Here is an 18007-nt window from a genome sequence, read left to right on the forward strand (position 1 = left end):
AAGGGGTCGCGTAACTGATGCTGCTCTTTCGGTCACGCTGCTCCAACGAGGGGGGGGCCAGCATTATTGACTCTAGCCATTAGGAATGCTGTCCCGACGAGGTGGTCGCCCTACAGACTCTAACCATTAGGTCACACTACCCGACGAGGAGGCCTCTTTAGTGATGCTGACTATTAGGCTGCATGACCCTAATTACAGGGCCACCCTGCCAATTTGGACCGCCCTGCTGCCGGCCCAGAAGAGGACCGGATGGAGCAGGCGTAAACCCATGGCCTTTTCCCCTCCTCCCCCCGTATATGTGACCCGATGCCCACGCTGGGACATAGCAGCCCCGCAATAGTGCCCCATATATACCCCATCTTGTGACACAGCCAGGCTTAAATCTGGCCTCCTTTGGTTTGGGATTATTTTTACAGAGCTAGCATAACAGCTGAATTGTGTTAATTTCCAAGAAGACATCAAAAGGAGCATACTGGGTGGAAGCAAAACGTTTAAGTGCAATTGTGATTTATGCTGTCAGAAACAACTGATTGTTAACAAGGCAACTAGTTTGATTAGAGTAGACTGCACACATTCCTAGGGAACACATTTGGATGTACAGGATGAACCAATTAATTGTAAATACATTATGCATTTTCATTGCTTAAGCACCCAATTTATTAGAACCTTTCCTGTTAGGTTTTCAGGCTTCTGAACACTGCATGCAGAGATATTGCCCCATTAGCATATGTCCAATTGATGAAAACACATGGCTTTTATATGCAATCATAAAAGAATCTGCTTTACTAGAAAATGGAATGCTAGGCCATAATGCTAATTAGCTGGTTGAGAAGCAAAGGATGAAACTGGATGTGTTTGATAAAATTAACGGGGGAAAAAAATCATACAAAGGAAGAAGATGCAGCCTGTGAATTAAGTTATCTCTTTAGTTTAGAACTGGTGCTTCCAATCCTGCACACCCAAATCTCCTCTTGATGTAACTGTGGGTGCAAAGGGGACCCAGTGCCTGATCCAAATCCCTCTGCAACCAATGGAAGTCGGATTGGACCCCTAGTCGTGAAGCCCTCCATACTGAATGCCAAATGACCTCTGTGCAGTGGGCCGTCAACACTGAACTTATGTAGACTTGTGCCATTTCTCTCCACAGGGGATGAATTTCACCTGTACAAAAGAAAGTGACAAATTTTAACTAGGAGTTAATTCCCCTTCCTCCCAGAAGTAAGCACATAACTGTCATACAAACTGTCTTCTCCCTGAGTGGCAAGGCAATCAAAGGAAGTAAGGTCAAGATCAGATCACAAAAGGCAATCAGGTGAGGCATGAGGGGTTGAAAATTTGATTACAATTTAAAACAAAGCTCTTTGCAAGCCCTAACCATTTAAGGTTCTCTCAGTCTTTTGAAAACAAGCAAACAGTGTGTGTTTATTTAGACTTAAAACTGATACATTTTTTATTCTTCCTTTAATAGTAAAGGTAAGGGGCTCATGAAAATTTTTGCCTTAGAATAAGGAGTTGCCAACCTGAAAAATCTGAGAAACAGTGACCTAGATTATTCATGCAGGGTGCAGTTGACCCATGGCAGAGGACCAGCAAATCCCACCCAAGTTCTCTGCTCTCTCCATCGGGGTGCATTTCACCCATACTCTTTTTATCTGAACAGTCACTTTGAGATTCACTCCTTGCAGATTGGGCTATATATGTATTTGAGAGGGAAAATGTAAAACAGGAAGGATTTACTCTGGATGCATGTCCTCTTTATTAAATCATCCGTGAGCCATTTTGTTTAACTTTTGAGAAATCCATTTAATGTAACAAGCAAATTAAAATGGCATGGTTGTTTCAACAGTTGTTAGCATTTGAAATAGAAGATTAAAAAAATAAAATAAAGCAAATATAGATGTCACAAGTAATTATAGCGAATTTTTTGGCAATACAGTTTTTTTAGATGTCAAACGTTTTTCTCAAATAAATACAATCTGATCACACTGAAAACATAGTAAACATAACAATACAACACCTTTAAAATGGAAAAAATATGCATCCATTGATAACATCAAGTTTTTAGAACTGTCCACAGAGAAACTTCAGAAAGTACTTTCTTCGTGGCAAAGAAACAAGTTAATAAAAAGGACCTGGTTGTATATTTTCCATTCTATTACATGTATATTTCATAAATAGTCAATCAGTAAATGTGTTCAGGTATTGGCGGCAGCAATGACAACTAAGTGGCATATTAGAGTGTATGCAGTCAATTGCATTTACAGTTGATTATTCACTCATACATCATTTTAAATGTGTCTGCTCCTAGCATAATTTCATATGTATTTAAGAATCAAATTATTTCCTTTACATTTGTCACCACTAGATTTTCCAGAGTAATAATTAATTTTCCTATGGACTTTCAATATGTTTTAAATATTGAAGTACTGCAAATCAATTTGCAGTCTTGCGTTTAAATGTGAAAATGATTTGGCAACTGTCTGACTAAAATAGCCTACATCTCTCTTGTTAAAATGTATGTTAACTTAAGCAGATGTTAAATCTTCCCCATACTCCACATGTGAGCTGTTGAAATTTTCCTCCCATCCTCTGCATGCATCTACAGGACTGCAATTTAAATGCAAATTCTGGGTGCTACCAAAGTTCACAGGAGTGTGTGTGTGTAGAGTTTGCCACTGCTGTAAAGGATGCTGAAATGAACTGCAGTTCATCTGTATTTGTGTATGTTCGTTATTTAGTGTAAATTCAAAGAAGCAATTCATCACTGTTTTAAAATGATATACTCAAGTAGCAATGCAGGTAGGTCTCAGAGCAAATGCCTCAATTCACTGCACAAAGAAGGATTTCTGCAATAAGACAGACGTGAATTTATCCAACTTCATCTTCATTTAGGCCCCAATTCAGAAAAGCATTCCAATTCAGGAATGTTTTTAAGTACCTGCTTAATGTCCATTGAAGTCAATAGGAATTAAACACATGCTTAAATGTTTTCCTGAATCAGGGCCAAAAGGCCAATCCTGCCAGGTGTAAAGTGTCCTCAACTTCCACTCAACTCAAAGGCAGTTGAGAGCCCTTAGAAGGATCAGGTCTTGTGTACCTTGAGCCCAAGTCCCGAAGTCATTAGAAGGTCTTTCCAGTGGCTTCAGCAGTCTTTGGATCAGGCCCTTAGCTCCTAATGATTCTATGCAATAGAAATGAAATACTAACAGCTAGTTTAGTGGAAAGGCTGTTCATAATAATGCTATGCACAACTATACCCTCAAACCCTCTTTAAAATAGATGCACACAGTGCACAGTTAAGCAGATTACAACATCTAAGTCCTTTATGGTATTAGAACCTGTAGGAGCCAGGTCTGTTCATAAAATGATACACTAGGATAATACCACTCTGGAATCATTTTCCCTTTTGTTTTTGTTGTTTTTTGTTTTGAAAAATTATAATGTTTTGTTTTGTTTTTCACAAAGAGCTATTTTAAAATAACTCATTCTTTGGTTATAATAGATGATCGCTTTAATAATAATATTAAAAAAGAAACTAACTCGACAGGGGGGAAAAAATGCTTCCTAGCCATCAGTTGGCCATTTATTCTAAATTTGCTCAGATTCCATGTAACGGAAAACATCATATTCTAGAAATAAAGGGCCATATCTTCCACTAATGTAAATGGATATAGTTCCTTGGATTTCAATGGAGCGACATCTATTAATGCTGGCTGAGGACTTGGTCTGATAACTACTCGTAAGACATAAGCAATCTACTATAGCTACCCAGTGCATTAATAATGAGGAAAACTCATGAAAATGTAGTACCTGATGTTTGCATTAAAACATCCGATTATTGCTACGCACAATGGACAAAGTGATACATTGCTGAAATCACTGGGAACGGTGCACATTCTGTCAGGCAGAGACTAGAGTATTCTAGGTAAGGTTTAATATACTTCAGTGGGCTCTGTGTAGGGCAAGGGGCATGCCTGCATGTGTGAGTTTGCAGTAGGGTGACCTGATAACAAGTATTTTTGGGAGGGGGGGAGGAGGGAGAGGAAGGAGGGGTATAGTTGCATATATAAGACAAGGCCTCTAATATCAGGACATCTGGTTACCCTAGCTTGGAGGATCATGGTCTATGACTGTTGCAACCCAAACTGTTCCATTTAAGGGAGGGAGTACAGGCAAAACATTTCAGGTAAAGGCAAAGATGTATTGGACTCAGGGCCTGTGAAATCAGAGAGGCATCCGTTGAGCCCTACTGAAACACTCGATCAAATCAAATAGAAAATAGCAAAATGATATAAAAATAATCTACCCTTTTTGTTTCCTCTTGTGGCTGCTGGGTGGCACCCCTTATCTACTCCTGTGCTAGACCCCAGCCACATGCCACTAATTCTCATGGTATTTCTGACCAGGTCCAACCCAGGAATTTCTCAACAATTTGTTCTAGTGAGATTTCCAGCCTTATTCCTTAACTGAGGGGTTGCACGGGAATCTAAGGTTACTCCTTGTGGATCTAGACTGAACTGGTGAGGCCTGATATAATTGCAGTGAAGTCAAGGGAAGGAATTCCATTCATTTCAGCTGCATCAGGCCAACATTTCCCTAGGACAAGATACTGAAGATACATTAAATACATATTAATGAGTAGCAACGTAGCAAAATATAAGCAGTGATGCTCTTTTTTTTCTTAACATTCTAATTAAAAATATTTAAAAAATATCAAGGGTTTTCCCAGTGCGATGCATTTAAATAATGTCGGATGCATTTTTAATAAAGAGCCTTATGGGCTTCAGTTTCCTTAACGCAAAACCCTTATTAGACAACAAAATACTGGAAGAAAACAAGATTTTTTTTTTCTGAGATTCCTGACACCTGAAACTCAAATGCGAGATCAGATAACAATTGCCAAAATACTTTCCCAAACATCCAAAAATATACTTTTATAAGAAGGGAATGTTTTCACATTTTTCCCCTTCTCAAACAGAACACTTTTTTAAAATACTCTATGCAAAGATCAATTCCTACAATATTGAACAGTCTGCGTATACAGGTTTTGTTCCATACCTATTACATGCTACTGTTGAACAAATTCCTGTAACACTGCTTAACAATGGTCAAATCTGGCTAGCTTTTTACCATTTTGCATGTGTGTTACCCAACCTCTTGCAAACCTGCAGCACAAAACAGTAAGTTGTTAGCAGACTTTAAATATACAGTGAAACCCAAATTATTTTTGGTTTGATTGTCTGTTTATTCATTTAATGAAATAAACTCGTTCGTGAATTTGTGGTAAGAAGTAAGCATGGAGGAAAACAATCAGTAAACACTCTTCAGAATGTCTGTACACAGCTAAAAATACTTTAAATTATAATTAAAATAAAAAAGTGACAGCAATAGAACTGTATTGATACTGATGCAGTTCAAATACTGATGCAAATTCTTTCTGTCATCGCATAAGTTATCTCCCTGACTTTTCAGTATACATCCCTGGTATAATAATGCATTTATGGATATCCTACTATGTATTACATATACTGTAAATGTACAAATAATAGACAACTGTTAGGTTCATGACAATATACATATTGCACAAGATGAGCTGTTTGGTGACTTAAATTCTGTACAGAATCTGCTGTACATTCCTAGGCAAGGTTCACATCATAAACTAGATAAAATTATTCTAGAACAAGCTGAGCTAAAACCTTTAAGATTTGATCTTGCTATTGTCACAGGGCAAAATTCCCACTGAAGCTGGTGGGCCTTTTATCTGCATCACAAATGAAAGAATGGGCTCTTTTGTTTTAGATCACTGTGATATAGGGAATATGAAGCCAAGTCCCACTTCCACTGAAGTTGATTGGAATTCTGCTATTGACAGGCCTAGCATTTAACATGATTAAACCCTCTCACCCCCGAAACCTGGATCTTTATATGGATAACAAGAATATTTTGAATTATGGCCAGGAAAACCATTCTATTCAAGACAGTGCTTAACTCCCACTTACTTCAATATAAGCATGTGCTTAAGTGTTTTCCTGAATTGGGGCCTAAAACAGTAAATATTTTACAAAATAATTTTGGAACCCTCATGCTTCAGGGCAGAAAACAATCTCATGTTATCATGCGTCAGGAAGGAACTTTCCTGGAGGCAGGTAATAACTGTCCTATAACACCCCACTACAGGCTTTCTTGCACCTTTCTCTGAAGCAGCTGATAGTGGCCACTGTCAAAGACAGGATGCTGGACTAAAAGGACCACTGGGTCTGATCTACTATAGCAGTTCCTCATGACTTCAGTGGGATCAAGATTTTAGTTCAATGTGAAACAAACTACCTCATAAGTAACAACTTAATGGGTCCATTGTGTTGCTTTCTTTCATCACAATGTATTGTTTATCAGCTCTGCTTTCTATTCCTGACAGATGGCACTTAAAATGTAAAGAAAAGGAAGGGGAAAAAAACAATAAACTCCACCTAAACAACCACCCCCTACCTTAAATCTGAATTATTAGCATATCCTCTTGACCTCATAATTATCTTTGATGAAGGCTGATTACTGTAGAACATCAGCAGGGCTGTGTGAAATACTCACAGAGGGGTGAAATTTACATCTGTGCAGAGAAACAGACAAAACCCTTACAAAACCCTGTTGTGAGGTCTAAAGCGAGATTTGAGAGATGCATATGATTTTATGCTGGTCTTCTGCACGGGTGAGTTTCAGCCAAGAAAATCAGAAAACCTTCTAATTTGGAGAACTCTTTTCATTTCCATTTAGCAAAATTGCTCCAGTTCTTCACTCAAAAATTATTCTATTTTTCATGTGAGAACTTCATCTCTGACAGCTTGGAAGTTCAAAATTCTGTTCTGATGCAGATCAATGTCATGTGCTTCAGTGTATCTGAGGCCTCTGCAACTGCCCACCTGTGTAATATGTAGGCATCTAATACGGAAATGAAAAGGAATAGTTTGATGTTAGTCTATAATTGGAATAGAGAACTCGCTTCCTCCTGGAGGTGATACGGTATCTTATGGAGCTCTTCGAGTGTAAGTATTTTGGAGGAACATGAAACCACTATTTAGCAAAATTTGGGAAAAATGGGGAAGCTGCCAAAACACAAAAATTGCAAATATTTGTTCTGCAAAATTTTGCAAACAAAAAAGACCCCAAATTTACTATTTTCACAGAGTCCTAGTTGTTCCTAACATGGTGCAGAAGGCAGTGAAAATTGGTTGTCTGAGCTCAATTCAAGATGAAAAATATATCCAGGCTGTTTTTTGCCTTAGATAAGAGAGATTTCCTGCAGTGTAGAAGCCTGGACATATAGTTATATTCTTCCATCAATTAAGCCCTTTCTTATATTCACCTAGTTTTATATATGATAACTTTTTACATGAATGTGACTCTATAGGTGATATGCTAGAACGTTTTTGTGAATGATTCACCTAAAATGTTACGAATATTTTTTTCCGTCAATAAACACAAGAAATAAGAGACATTCTCCAATGCTTAGAAAGGCCATTTTTTTGTTTCTAAGTTGAGTTTTGCCTATTCTTGTAGTAAGGTTTCTCGCCAGTTAAAGCCTCCGGTTGGTCCATGTGTGAGAGGGAGGATGGGGGGATCTGTGAGTTGCCAAATGCCAGTCTCTCCCAATTCTTCACAGGAACAGAACCCCAAGTATGGAATCTGTGTCAGGAAATATTAAAATACGGAAAAGCAATGAGAAGGAATAGATCTGGAGCAAGGGTGAAGTTTTCAAGAGTCTGAGTTCCACTGAAAGTCAACGGGACTTGTGTTCCTAAGTTATTTGGGCTCTTTTGAACATTCTACCTCCAATTCAGAAAATACTTTTAAGCTGAGGCTCAGCAGGATTCAAGAGTAACATTCAGACTAGAGCTGGGTGAATTTTTTCAGATTTAATAGTTTATTTGCTGAAAAATGCAGTGTTGGATCAATCTAAAGGATGCATGGATTTGAGGAGAATGCAGCAAATAGTTCTGGCCAAAAAAAAAAGAAAAAAGAAAGTGTTTTTGGAAAAAGTCATCAATGTTTTGACTTTTTGTTTTGAAAGAATGTTTCATTTTGAAATTTAGTAAATTTAAAAAAGGATACAAATAATTCGCAAAACAAATACCAAAAGCTATTTTGTTTCAAGTTGAGCTAAATGTTTTGTGCAACGTGAAAAGAAATAAAAATAAATTTTTTCAGTTTTTCATTTTGGGAAGGAAAACTGAAAAATTTCCATTTCAAGTTAACCTGGACCACGAGACCGAAAAATCAGTTACTGGTTCATCAGTATTTCAGACATGCTTTTTAAAGCTCTCCACTGTGAATATAAAATATTTGGGGGCCAGACTACAACCTTACAATCTTCACTAAATAAGGTACAGGACATAGCGCTGAGTGCATGTATGCCTAGGTCTTGTTGGCTGATTGTAAAGAGTCAGTACAGCTATGGGAGAGTGACCTGGATTCCATTCTGGCTCACTTATCAACACAAGGGTCAGCTTTTTTAATAAAAGGTGATGATATAATAGGCAGAAAGAGTGCGGATGGATTTCCAGATGCCTGGTTGTGTTTGTGGGCATGCATACAGACAACACTGTCTCCTGACATGAAGTCAAGGAAAAGGAATAAATCTGGATGCCCACAATGTCATTTTTCAATACAAAAAGCAATTTAAAGCTGCATAAGAAGGGACCCTAAGGTGCCACCATCCCAAAAGCATAGAAGTGTAGTTGAGACATGCAGCATACAAAGGGTATGCTAGTTTTCGATCTCCTGTTATCAGTTACAAAAGGGACATGTAAGATAAGCCTCTTAAACCAATCTTCTCTACTCACATGATTTCTAAAGCCTGCAAAGCTTGAACAATGGGTTGAATTATCAGACATGAAGAACAAAGTCTCCTCTGGCTTGTAAGGAGATTTAAATTTTTTTTTTTTAAATATCCGAAGAGCTTTACCCATTGATGTTAATTACCTTTCTGACCATCTGTACAAAGTCCTTGGAATTCTGAGGCGAGAGCCCCTGGAGTTGGCAAGTACAGGCCTCAAGAGACGATGCATGAGCCACTATCAAAATATTATTTCCTGCAACCAAATGAATAAATATAGATTGTTTGGGATGTAAGGAAAAAAGCTCTATATAGTGACAACTGTCCAAGGCAAATCCTATCAATTTGAGGCTCTTAGAGAGGCTTAATTTTATACAGAACAACACAGTTTATGTATGTGGAAAATATTATTTATGAATAACACTCCTAGCACTTTTTAATCTTCAAAGTGCTTATGGCAAGAGCTCCTTAAAAATTCTGTGTCGCTTTTTTGTTTTTTGGGCAACAAATAGCTTTGTGAAGAAGACAAGAATTTTGGTGAAAAGATTTTGCCTGCTTAGAAATTTTGGACTTTTTGATGAAACAGATATTTTTGTTTCAATCTGTTTTGTGGGAAAGAAAAACTCAGGAAAAGCTTTTTCATTTAAAAGAAAATGTTTCTTTTCATTTGAATTTTTTCACAGAAAATGCCTATCCTTTTCCAGTCAGCCCTACTTCTGGCCAACGTTTTCAAAGCCAGGTTGGCTAAAATGTATTTAATCGCCTAAATAAAAGTTCCTGCTAACACCCCCATTGATTTCAATATGCACACTTCTGAAAACCAAGCCATTTTTATTTACATGGATGGGTATGGATTTGGGAACTAACCTTAGGCAACCAGGTTTGACTATTATGGCCTATGTGCTTAATTCAAACTGGAAATAAGGTACAGGGTTTTTTTTAAGTGAGGATAACTAACCACTGGAACAGTTTACTAAGGGATGTGGTTGATTCTCTGTGACTTGAAGTCAGGCCTGGTCTAGAAAATTAGGTTGCCATAACTACATCATGTGAAAAATCCACACCCCTGAGCGGCGTAGTTATACAAACCCAAATCCCTGTGTAGCCAGCACTAGGTCAATGGAACAATTCTTCTGTTGACCTAGCTACCGCCTCTTGGGGAGGTGGGTAATTTATGCTCATGGGAGAATCCCTCCCATTGGCATAGGCAGTGAGTACACTGCCCTGCTACTGCAGTGCAGCTGTGCCGCTGTAGCATGTTAAGTGTAGACAAGTCCTCAACTTTCTTAAAGATATGCACCAGTTTAATCACAAGTTATTAGACTCGATGCAGGAATCAGAGAGTGAAATTCTCCGGTTTGTGTTATGCAGGAGATCAGACGAGATGATCATAATGGTCCCTTCTGGCTTTAAAATCTACAAATCTGAATATAATCTGGGACTCAAATCTGCACATCCTTACTACTGAGCATAGTGTTGCTACATTGAACAATGCCATTACTTCAATGATACTGCATTTGACTGAAAGCACTTCGAGGATCAGGCCTTTAGCGTTAAAAGTGGGCTTTTGTTTGTGGTGGTTTTTTGCCCGCTAAATTCAAATTTGGCCGTGGCAATGCTGACCATTTGTTTTTTCTGGTCTTGAACGTTAGTCAGAATTTATTTCAATTTGTAATGATTTTTTTTAACTCAACATACAGCGAGTTGTTCAATTCTCAAAGAAATTCATGAGAACAACTGAAAAATGTTGAAAAGAACAGACATCGTTTTGGATGCACCTGTCTTTTCGGGAATTCTATTCAGGAGTGGAGCTGATAGAAACATTTTCATGCTGTTTTTTCCCCCAACAAAACTTCAGACTTTCAAAAATGCTCCACCAGGTCTCTTTGATAGAATAACTTTGCTGAATTGAACACATTGAAAGAAAACAAAGCTGCAGTAATCCGAGAATCACACCCAATTCTTTCTATCTTCTAAGTGCTTTATAAACTTTAGCTCATTATACCTCAAATATCGATGTGAGACGTGGATTACCCTTATTTATCAGATGGAGAAACAGGCAGGGAGGTTAAGGCCAAGATTTTCAAACGTGACTAGTGATTCTGAGTGCCTTGTGAGTGTCCAACTTGACATATCTTAAAAGGTCTTGATTTTCAGAAAGCCCTTTACGAAGTCACAAGTTGGGCATGCACAAATGGTCAGCCTCTTTAGATGCCAGTATTCGCACCCTGGTGTGCATAGGTTGTAGGGCTCCTAAAACAACAGGGGCTCATGTGACCACTTGTTCTGCTTGTGCTTATGGACAAACCTAGTAATAATAGACAGAAGAATATTTTACCTAGAAATGGGCCTGAACTACACAATTCTACCCGGATCTTGAATCCCCAGTGTTTGTGGGCTGAGAGGATTCAGACATGGGGTTTTGACAGAGACAAGCCAGTGTTGTTGAGTTCCAGAGTGCCTATCTCTTGTTTTGGATCACTGTCAAGGCATTAGAACCGTTTGTAGCAAGGTGTAGAACCACTTACCTTTGCCTTTACATTCACTTATGATTTCTTTTGTTACTTGATAGCTTCTACTTATGTATGTGTCGTAAGACTCTGAAACCACTAACTTGCTGACTGGAATATGAGGTCTGTGGGCAGAAAAACAAACATAGTAAGTTTTGAGGAAGAGAAAAGATTTTAAATGCAAGTTACTTAGGCCCTGTACACGTTGTGGTTGAAAGCGTGCTTGAGGTACCAGTTGTTTCTCTAATTCTTCTAAATAACTCAAACCCTTACACCTCTTTGTTTGTGTAACGACCACTTCCATAGGTTATCGGTGGGCTTCTATCTCTGGACTTTAAGCACCGAAGTACAGATCTCCACCACTTGAGCTAAAGGAGTAATTCCATTAGCTGGCAGCAGTAATAGGCTGTTATCCTCTATGTAGACCAGTCACTAGAGGTGGAAAGCAACTTACTTATACAAGCATGTTACGCATGCCGTTGGATGTAATAGTAATAATAACAACACTTTGCGCTTCCATAGGTCTTTTAATCAGAGAATCTCAAAGCAATTAATTAAACTCCCCAGCACCCATGTGAAGTTTGTGAGTGATATTGCCCCTGTTTTATAGATGGGTAAAATGAAACACAGAGACTGTCTTCACTGAGTTATTTCTTCAAATTTCCCACCAGTGCAGCTCTGCCAGTGCTAGCAATGGGGGGGGAACTCTAGTATAGATGAGGCACTGGTGTTATTAATCACAGTGTTGTCTAGATCTGCGGAGAGCAGGATCAGATGAAGTGGTGGTAAAAACACCTGGGGATGCTGCTGCCTTGGAAAAGTATAGTATTGCACTGGTGGGAAATGTTAAAGACCAGTTCAGTGCAATAAGGCCAGAGTGGTTAAGTGACTTGCCGAGTGGAAGTTTGGCCAATTACTTCAAATGGGAGTGGGGCCAAGCCATTGGAAGAGTGTGGGGTGGTGGTGGGGGAACGGAAGGTCCTATTCTCCATGGGACAGAAGGGAAAGCTTTGTCTCCCCATTCCATCCCAGAACATGAGGAAACTCCTACTGGTGTCAGAGGGAATTACTCATCTCCTACAGCAGGAGACTAGGACTCCGGGCATTCTCCCAGTTGTCTAGTTTAACCATCAGACCACACAAGAGCAGGTTTCCTTTTTAGCTATCAGAATATACTTTATATTCTTCCCAGAAGCTTTCTGTTTCCTGAACTGGAGATTATCCTGTGGTCCCACTGCTTTGCTAAGTGCTAGCAGTGTGGTGATACCCTTTTTGGAATAAGTGCAGTGTAAGTATTTCTATTTAGGTGCAATATGCACCATGACTATATATTTTCATAGACCCGGAAAGGTAATTTGTAGGCAGGGAGGACAAAATATAAGCAGCTGTATGGTATAATTAGGCATGAAAGGACTCAAAGGTGGTTTTTTTTTCGCTTTGGTTGCTTATTTCTTCTTGGTCATTCTAAAATAGAGAGTAGCTCTGGTGTAATAGAAGGATCCAGAGTTTCTGGTGATATCACAAGCCACAAAAAGCAGCTGCAGAACAATTTGTCACCAAACTCCCTTGCGTTGGAATTTCTTGTGCTACATTATTTATAAGGTGGGAATGATTTTATCTGAGACCTTTTAGTTTGCATTTAATATTCTTCCCTTCTCTTTTTAAAACAGATGGTTTACTGTTGATGAGAATTCACAATAATCCTGAGATTTCACCAATGTGAGTGACTCAGTGATTCTCAGGACCACTTGACCTTTCCCTAACGTCTATTGCCGTATAGGATTTTTCAGAAGCTGTTTAACATAAATGAATCATAGATTTTGAAGCAGGAAGATCCGGCAGGTCATCTTGCCTGTTCCTTAACTCCTTGTGCCATATGTGGGACTATTCCTATCAAGCTATTTTATTTAGCCTCTCTGTATACCTTCCAGCTGTTCACAACGCAGATAGGTACTGTGCATGTGTCTGCATTCTTACATTTCAAGCAGCAGTTCTCTTGGTGTGAGTTGAAGCTGTGATTAGCCTCTGTTCTCAGCAGTGGCTAACTACAATGGTATTTGACAGCAGAAGCTGCTGGCACTAAAGAACTTTAGAGTTTTAAAAGAGCTGGTTGAGGAGCTCACTGGACTGTTAATGTTGATTTTTTCACTAAGTCTTGGAGCACTGGGGAAGTTCAGAAGACTGGAAGAAAGCTAATGTGGTGACAATTTTTAAAAAGAGTATATCAGTTTCCTCTGATTAGAAATGATCAGAAACTTTCCACCGAAATGTTTACTTGTGGGGAAATAGTTTTTCAATTAAATGAAAATATTTATGAAAAGATATCTGGTTTCATCAGTAATTTCGGAGTTTTTCCCATGATTGAAATATTTTCAGTCTGTCAACTGACACATTTTAAACTGAAAATTTTCAGCGTTTGGTTGCTGAAAAGTGGAAAAAATATTTGTTGTCAGGGGTTTTGATGAAAATCTCAAAAATTCTAACAAAAACCATTAAAAAAATGTTTTCTGTTGACATTTTTCACTGGGTGGGGAGATACACCTCTCATTCCCCGATCGTCTCTCATGAAGAATACTTCACTCAGAGGAATGTTTGCGAGGATTCAGCCATTAATATCTGAGATCCTCTGATGGAAGGCACAATAATCAGTGCTTACTATAAAGTAGCATTAACCTCTCAGCTGTATTTTGTACATGTACAGATTTAAAAAAAGGAAATTGGAGTTGCTGTAAGGCCTCATCTCCTGTTATTTACCGGAGACGGTTATGGGGGGCGGGAAAGGACCTTCTCTATTAAGAGTTTCATTTGCAATAATATTGAAAGTTTAAAAAACATGCGTGTTCTGCATTTATTCCAGTGACATTTAATACTCGCTTTGGGGAATGTGAGCTATTCAGAAGGGAAACTGAAGGCTTATATAGACACTTTGTACCTGGCAATGTCACATGTGGGCATGAAAAAAAAGCAGTTGTGCCACTGCAGGTGCTTCTCATGTTGGTTAACCATTAGCTTACAATTCTTGTTGACTTTGGCTGCCATCCCAGCCACAATGAAATAGTAGCATAAGAAGGAAGGACAAGCCCCAGAGGAAAATTGAACATTAAGGGCCAGACCTTTTGCTGGTGTAAATTGGTATAACTCCTTGAGCTATGCTGATTTAAACCAGCTGAGGATCTGGCCCTAAAATAGGGGGATCATTGAGGCAGGCACAGGCAGGAGTGTTGGGACCACTAGATCCTGTGGAGAGATGGCTAGGATGAAACAGTGAGTGTGTGGTGCTAGCTGGTTGTCAGCTGGATAAGGCTGGGCTACCTGAGTTGGGAAGATGATAATGGCACTAGGGGTGGGAAGAGGACAAGGGTCTATTGCAAGGAGGCCTCAGAATTTTGGTGGATGCTTACATGTTCCTTAGCATGTTGCCAAGTGTATAATTAAGGGCCCCAACCATACAACCAGCTACCCAAATTCATATCCAAGATTTGCATCAGTGGGGATGCTGATGTGACTGAGGTCACGCGTTAGCCCAGACTATAAATGTCCACCACAAAGAACTGAGTCAGCTCAGCTAGCTCTTTTATTATCTTCTGAAACAGAGAGCAGCCTGGGCAGCAGAGTTCAGAACCAGAGTTCAGAACCAGAGCCCAAATCCCAAAGTTTTGAAAGGGGGTGGAAAAAAAAAATCCAGGGATACACCCTGGCCCATGAAATGCCCCACTTTGCATGTCTCAGCTGTACTAATGGGGCATCTGAGGATTCCACAGGAATGGGGGAACCCAGCACAGGGGGCACCGTTTATCAAGGGTACACCTTGAGTGCAGCAATGCTCTGGTGAGCACTGGGTTCTAGGGCGCCGTTACTAGTTAATACAAGGTAGAGCAGACCTGAGCCAGCTCTAATTTATGCTGGGAACCAAAGCTCGCAGCAGCCCCAGGGACTGGGGGAGTACAAAGGTGGCCTACAGCTCAGCCAGACCGCAGGTTTGGGTCCCTGGTGTTTTGTTCCTTCTCACCCAGGAATTGCATTAAGATTATTCTTTGCTAAGGAAACTCTGTGAGAGTGACATGCTGAATTCTGCTACCTGTAGGTTGTATCAACACACAGATTGGCTGCCGCTAAATCCACTGGGGGTATCCAGGCAGGTAACGTGGTACCAGAGACCCATTTTGTCCACTCAAATAAGCCTGGCTCTACTCGAACCTTCAGGTTATTTTCTTGTTGCAAACCTGAAAGAAAAAAGAAAAAAAGATGGGCAATCCCTGGAAGCAGGGGGTGGGGCTGGGGACAAGAGGATGAAGGGTTGAGATTTATTTATTTATTTTATTTTTGCTAAAGTTTGTAGTCTTTTGATTAGAAATCAACAAGTTCTTCCGCTGGCTGGGGTGGGGAGTCAGAGTCAGATGTGCACAACTCCAGAATTTGCTTGTGCATGTAGCCAGTTAACCATATATATGAATTGCAGGGATGTGATCAAAGAAATGCCACTAATCTACACCTGGCTTTGTATTTTGAGTGGAGTCCTTTTTGGACTATACACTCCAAACGGTTGAACCGTTCAGAGGCAATGAGCATGCTGATGATGCTGAAGAGAAGGCGGTGGCAGCTGCATGCACACCTTTCACTAGCATTTCCAGTGCCGTGGGAGCTAACAGGTTAGCCTTTGCTTTCCTGCCCACTCTGTGCACGGGCTTCATTCTTGATGACATTTACATGATGACTGGCGAAAGAAATTCGTACTAGTTAATTGCTGCAGAACCAGCAGGGGGAGTTCACATTTTTCTTACATCAAAGATGTCTGCACTGGGATCCTGAAGTTAAAAAGGCTATGTTGAACACCAAACGTATACGCAGCGCACCATACAAAAGATTTAAAAATCATATGTTTGGGCATCTGGAACTGGGTAATAACCCCCCACCTCTCTGCAGGCTCACATTAAAGTACAGAGGCAGTGTTAATATTCTCGTAGCAGCTAGAGACCAGGACCCCAGCGTGGCAGGCACTTGTGGGAACACAGAACAAAGAGACAGACCCTGCTCTGAAGCGTTCACAATCTAAGCAGTATGCCCCCGTCTCAGGCTTACCACAGCACTCATGCACAATCTATTCCTACTAAGGGTATAATCGAGGGAAGGCAACTATTTGCAGGGGGCTTTGCTTAGCTGAAAAGCATCTACCCATGAATGTGGCCCACGACCCCTGTCCCCCAGGAATATGCCTTGCAATACTCTATACTCAATAGCTCACACATGATCTAGGATTCTAGGGCACTGGAATCTGCTGGACTGAGAATGTAACGTTAATCAGGACGCTTGGACATAGGACCTGCCATATGAAAAGAGGCCATTGATCCATCTAGCTGTTATCGTGATTTCAGGAGTAGCCTCATATGGTGCCTGACTGTTGTACAATGCTATACTATGGAGAAAGGAAAGAAAATCCATTCCCTGTCTCAACTGGTAATGACCTCATGCCCCAAAAGCATGATGATCAGTGTCCCTTGTAACTTAACCTGTGTAGTGCGTGGAAGAGGCATGCTATTTTTGAGGCCTTTCATTAAACACATGGGTTTTCCATTGCTGGCTTCCCCAGAAAGCAGGAAAAATCCAGACTCTCCCCCTTGCCTCCTTTGTACCTTTCAGAATATTGTGTGCTGTCTGTACGCAGCGCAGCGATGGAGAACAGTAGACGTAGTCAACAACAGTGTGACTTTCTAGCAAGGCTTCACCTGCAAGCAAAGGTTTAACATCACTGATACAAACGTGATAGCAGACATCACAGTAATGGCGGCATGCATGATTCAATGTATTTGTAACATAGCAGAAAGGTGATTTTTTTTATAGACCTGTTTATCCATCACATTTTTATTTCAGCAGTATACTATACGCTGTGGCATAGACAGCTGTGAAACTGTGATACCATTTTCTGTGTACTGTCCTTTCCAGTTTCTAAGAATTCAGCCAGTGTTGCAGCGAGATTGCAGCCATTTTGTTCTCAGAATGGCTGTAGCCTGTTTCAGGACATGCACACCAACACCGTGCTCTCTGTTGAAGACTCGATTCTTGTTTGTTCTTGTAGATTTCTCTATTTTGGATTGTCATCTGACACTGAAAGCATATGGTTGCTCTTTGTGCATGGGGAAAATATAACAGGCCTGAGTCTTGTTTAATTTATACTCAGGTAAATCAGAAGTAACTCCACTTAATTAAGTAGGCCAGAGCCTCAGCCATGTAAATGGCTCCATGGTCTAATTTAGTTAACCTGGTGTAAAACCAGTGAGATGAGAATCAGGCCCAACATTATGATTATTACAGTAGTGCTTCAGGGACCCAAATGAGATTGGGAATCCATTGTGCAAGGTGCTGTACATTCACATATTGAGAGAGTCCCTGCCCTATAAAAAGCTTACAATTTAAATAAACCGGACAGACAAAGGGAAGGAAAAACCCAAGGGTTATTAATCTTTTTACATGTTTAATTATAACTGTACATATGTTTAACTAGCTTTAGAAACTTTGGGGAAGGTGGAAGGTGAAGCTGACAGAGCTGTGTGTATGAAAATCTTTCACCGCTTGATTCTGGGCTGCTGTTTTACTCACCATGTCAGAGGACTGTTTGAAATGATAGCTCTGGGATTCTTCAAGGTCATGCTAGCATTTGTGCAGTACAGATCTT

General features: G+C 39.9%; 1 protein-coding gene and 1 long non-coding RNA gene across 3 annotated transcripts in view; one reads left to right on the top strand and one right to left on the bottom strand.

Moving 5' to 3' along the window:
• The window catches only part of LOC137164060 (uncharacterized), a 78929-nt gene that overhangs the window by 25792 nt on the left and 35130 nt on the right, over window positions 1–18007 (top strand). The window lies entirely within an intron of this gene.
• The window catches only part of UBASH3B (ubiquitin associated and SH3 domain containing B), a 94340-nt gene continuing 78096 nt past the window's right edge, over window positions 1764–18007 (bottom strand). Inside the window, exons 10-14 of the mRNA XM_067564652.1 lie at window positions 16968–17060; window positions 15416–15560; window positions 11356–11462; window positions 8974–9083; window positions 1764–7677 (exon numbers count right to left, since the gene is read on the bottom strand). Coding sequence (XP_067420753.1) covers window positions 7540–7677; window positions 8974–9083; window positions 11356–11462; window positions 15416–15560; window positions 16968–17060 — 593 coding nt within the window. The 3' untranslated portion in view covers window positions 1764–7539. The remainder of the gene's footprint in view (window positions 7678–8973; window positions 9084–11355; window positions 11463–15415; window positions 15561–16967; window positions 17061–18007) is intronic.

Source organism: Emydura macquarii, unplaced genomic scaffold, assembly GCF_026122565.2.
Source record: "Emydura macquarii macquarii isolate MOO-44397 ecotype Brisbane River unplaced genomic scaffold, CSIRO-AGI_Emac_v2 contig_312, whole genome shotgun sequence".
In the NCBI taxonomy this organism is placed as follows: domain Eukaryota; kingdom Metazoa; phylum Chordata; order Testudines; family Chelidae; genus Emydura; species Emydura macquarii.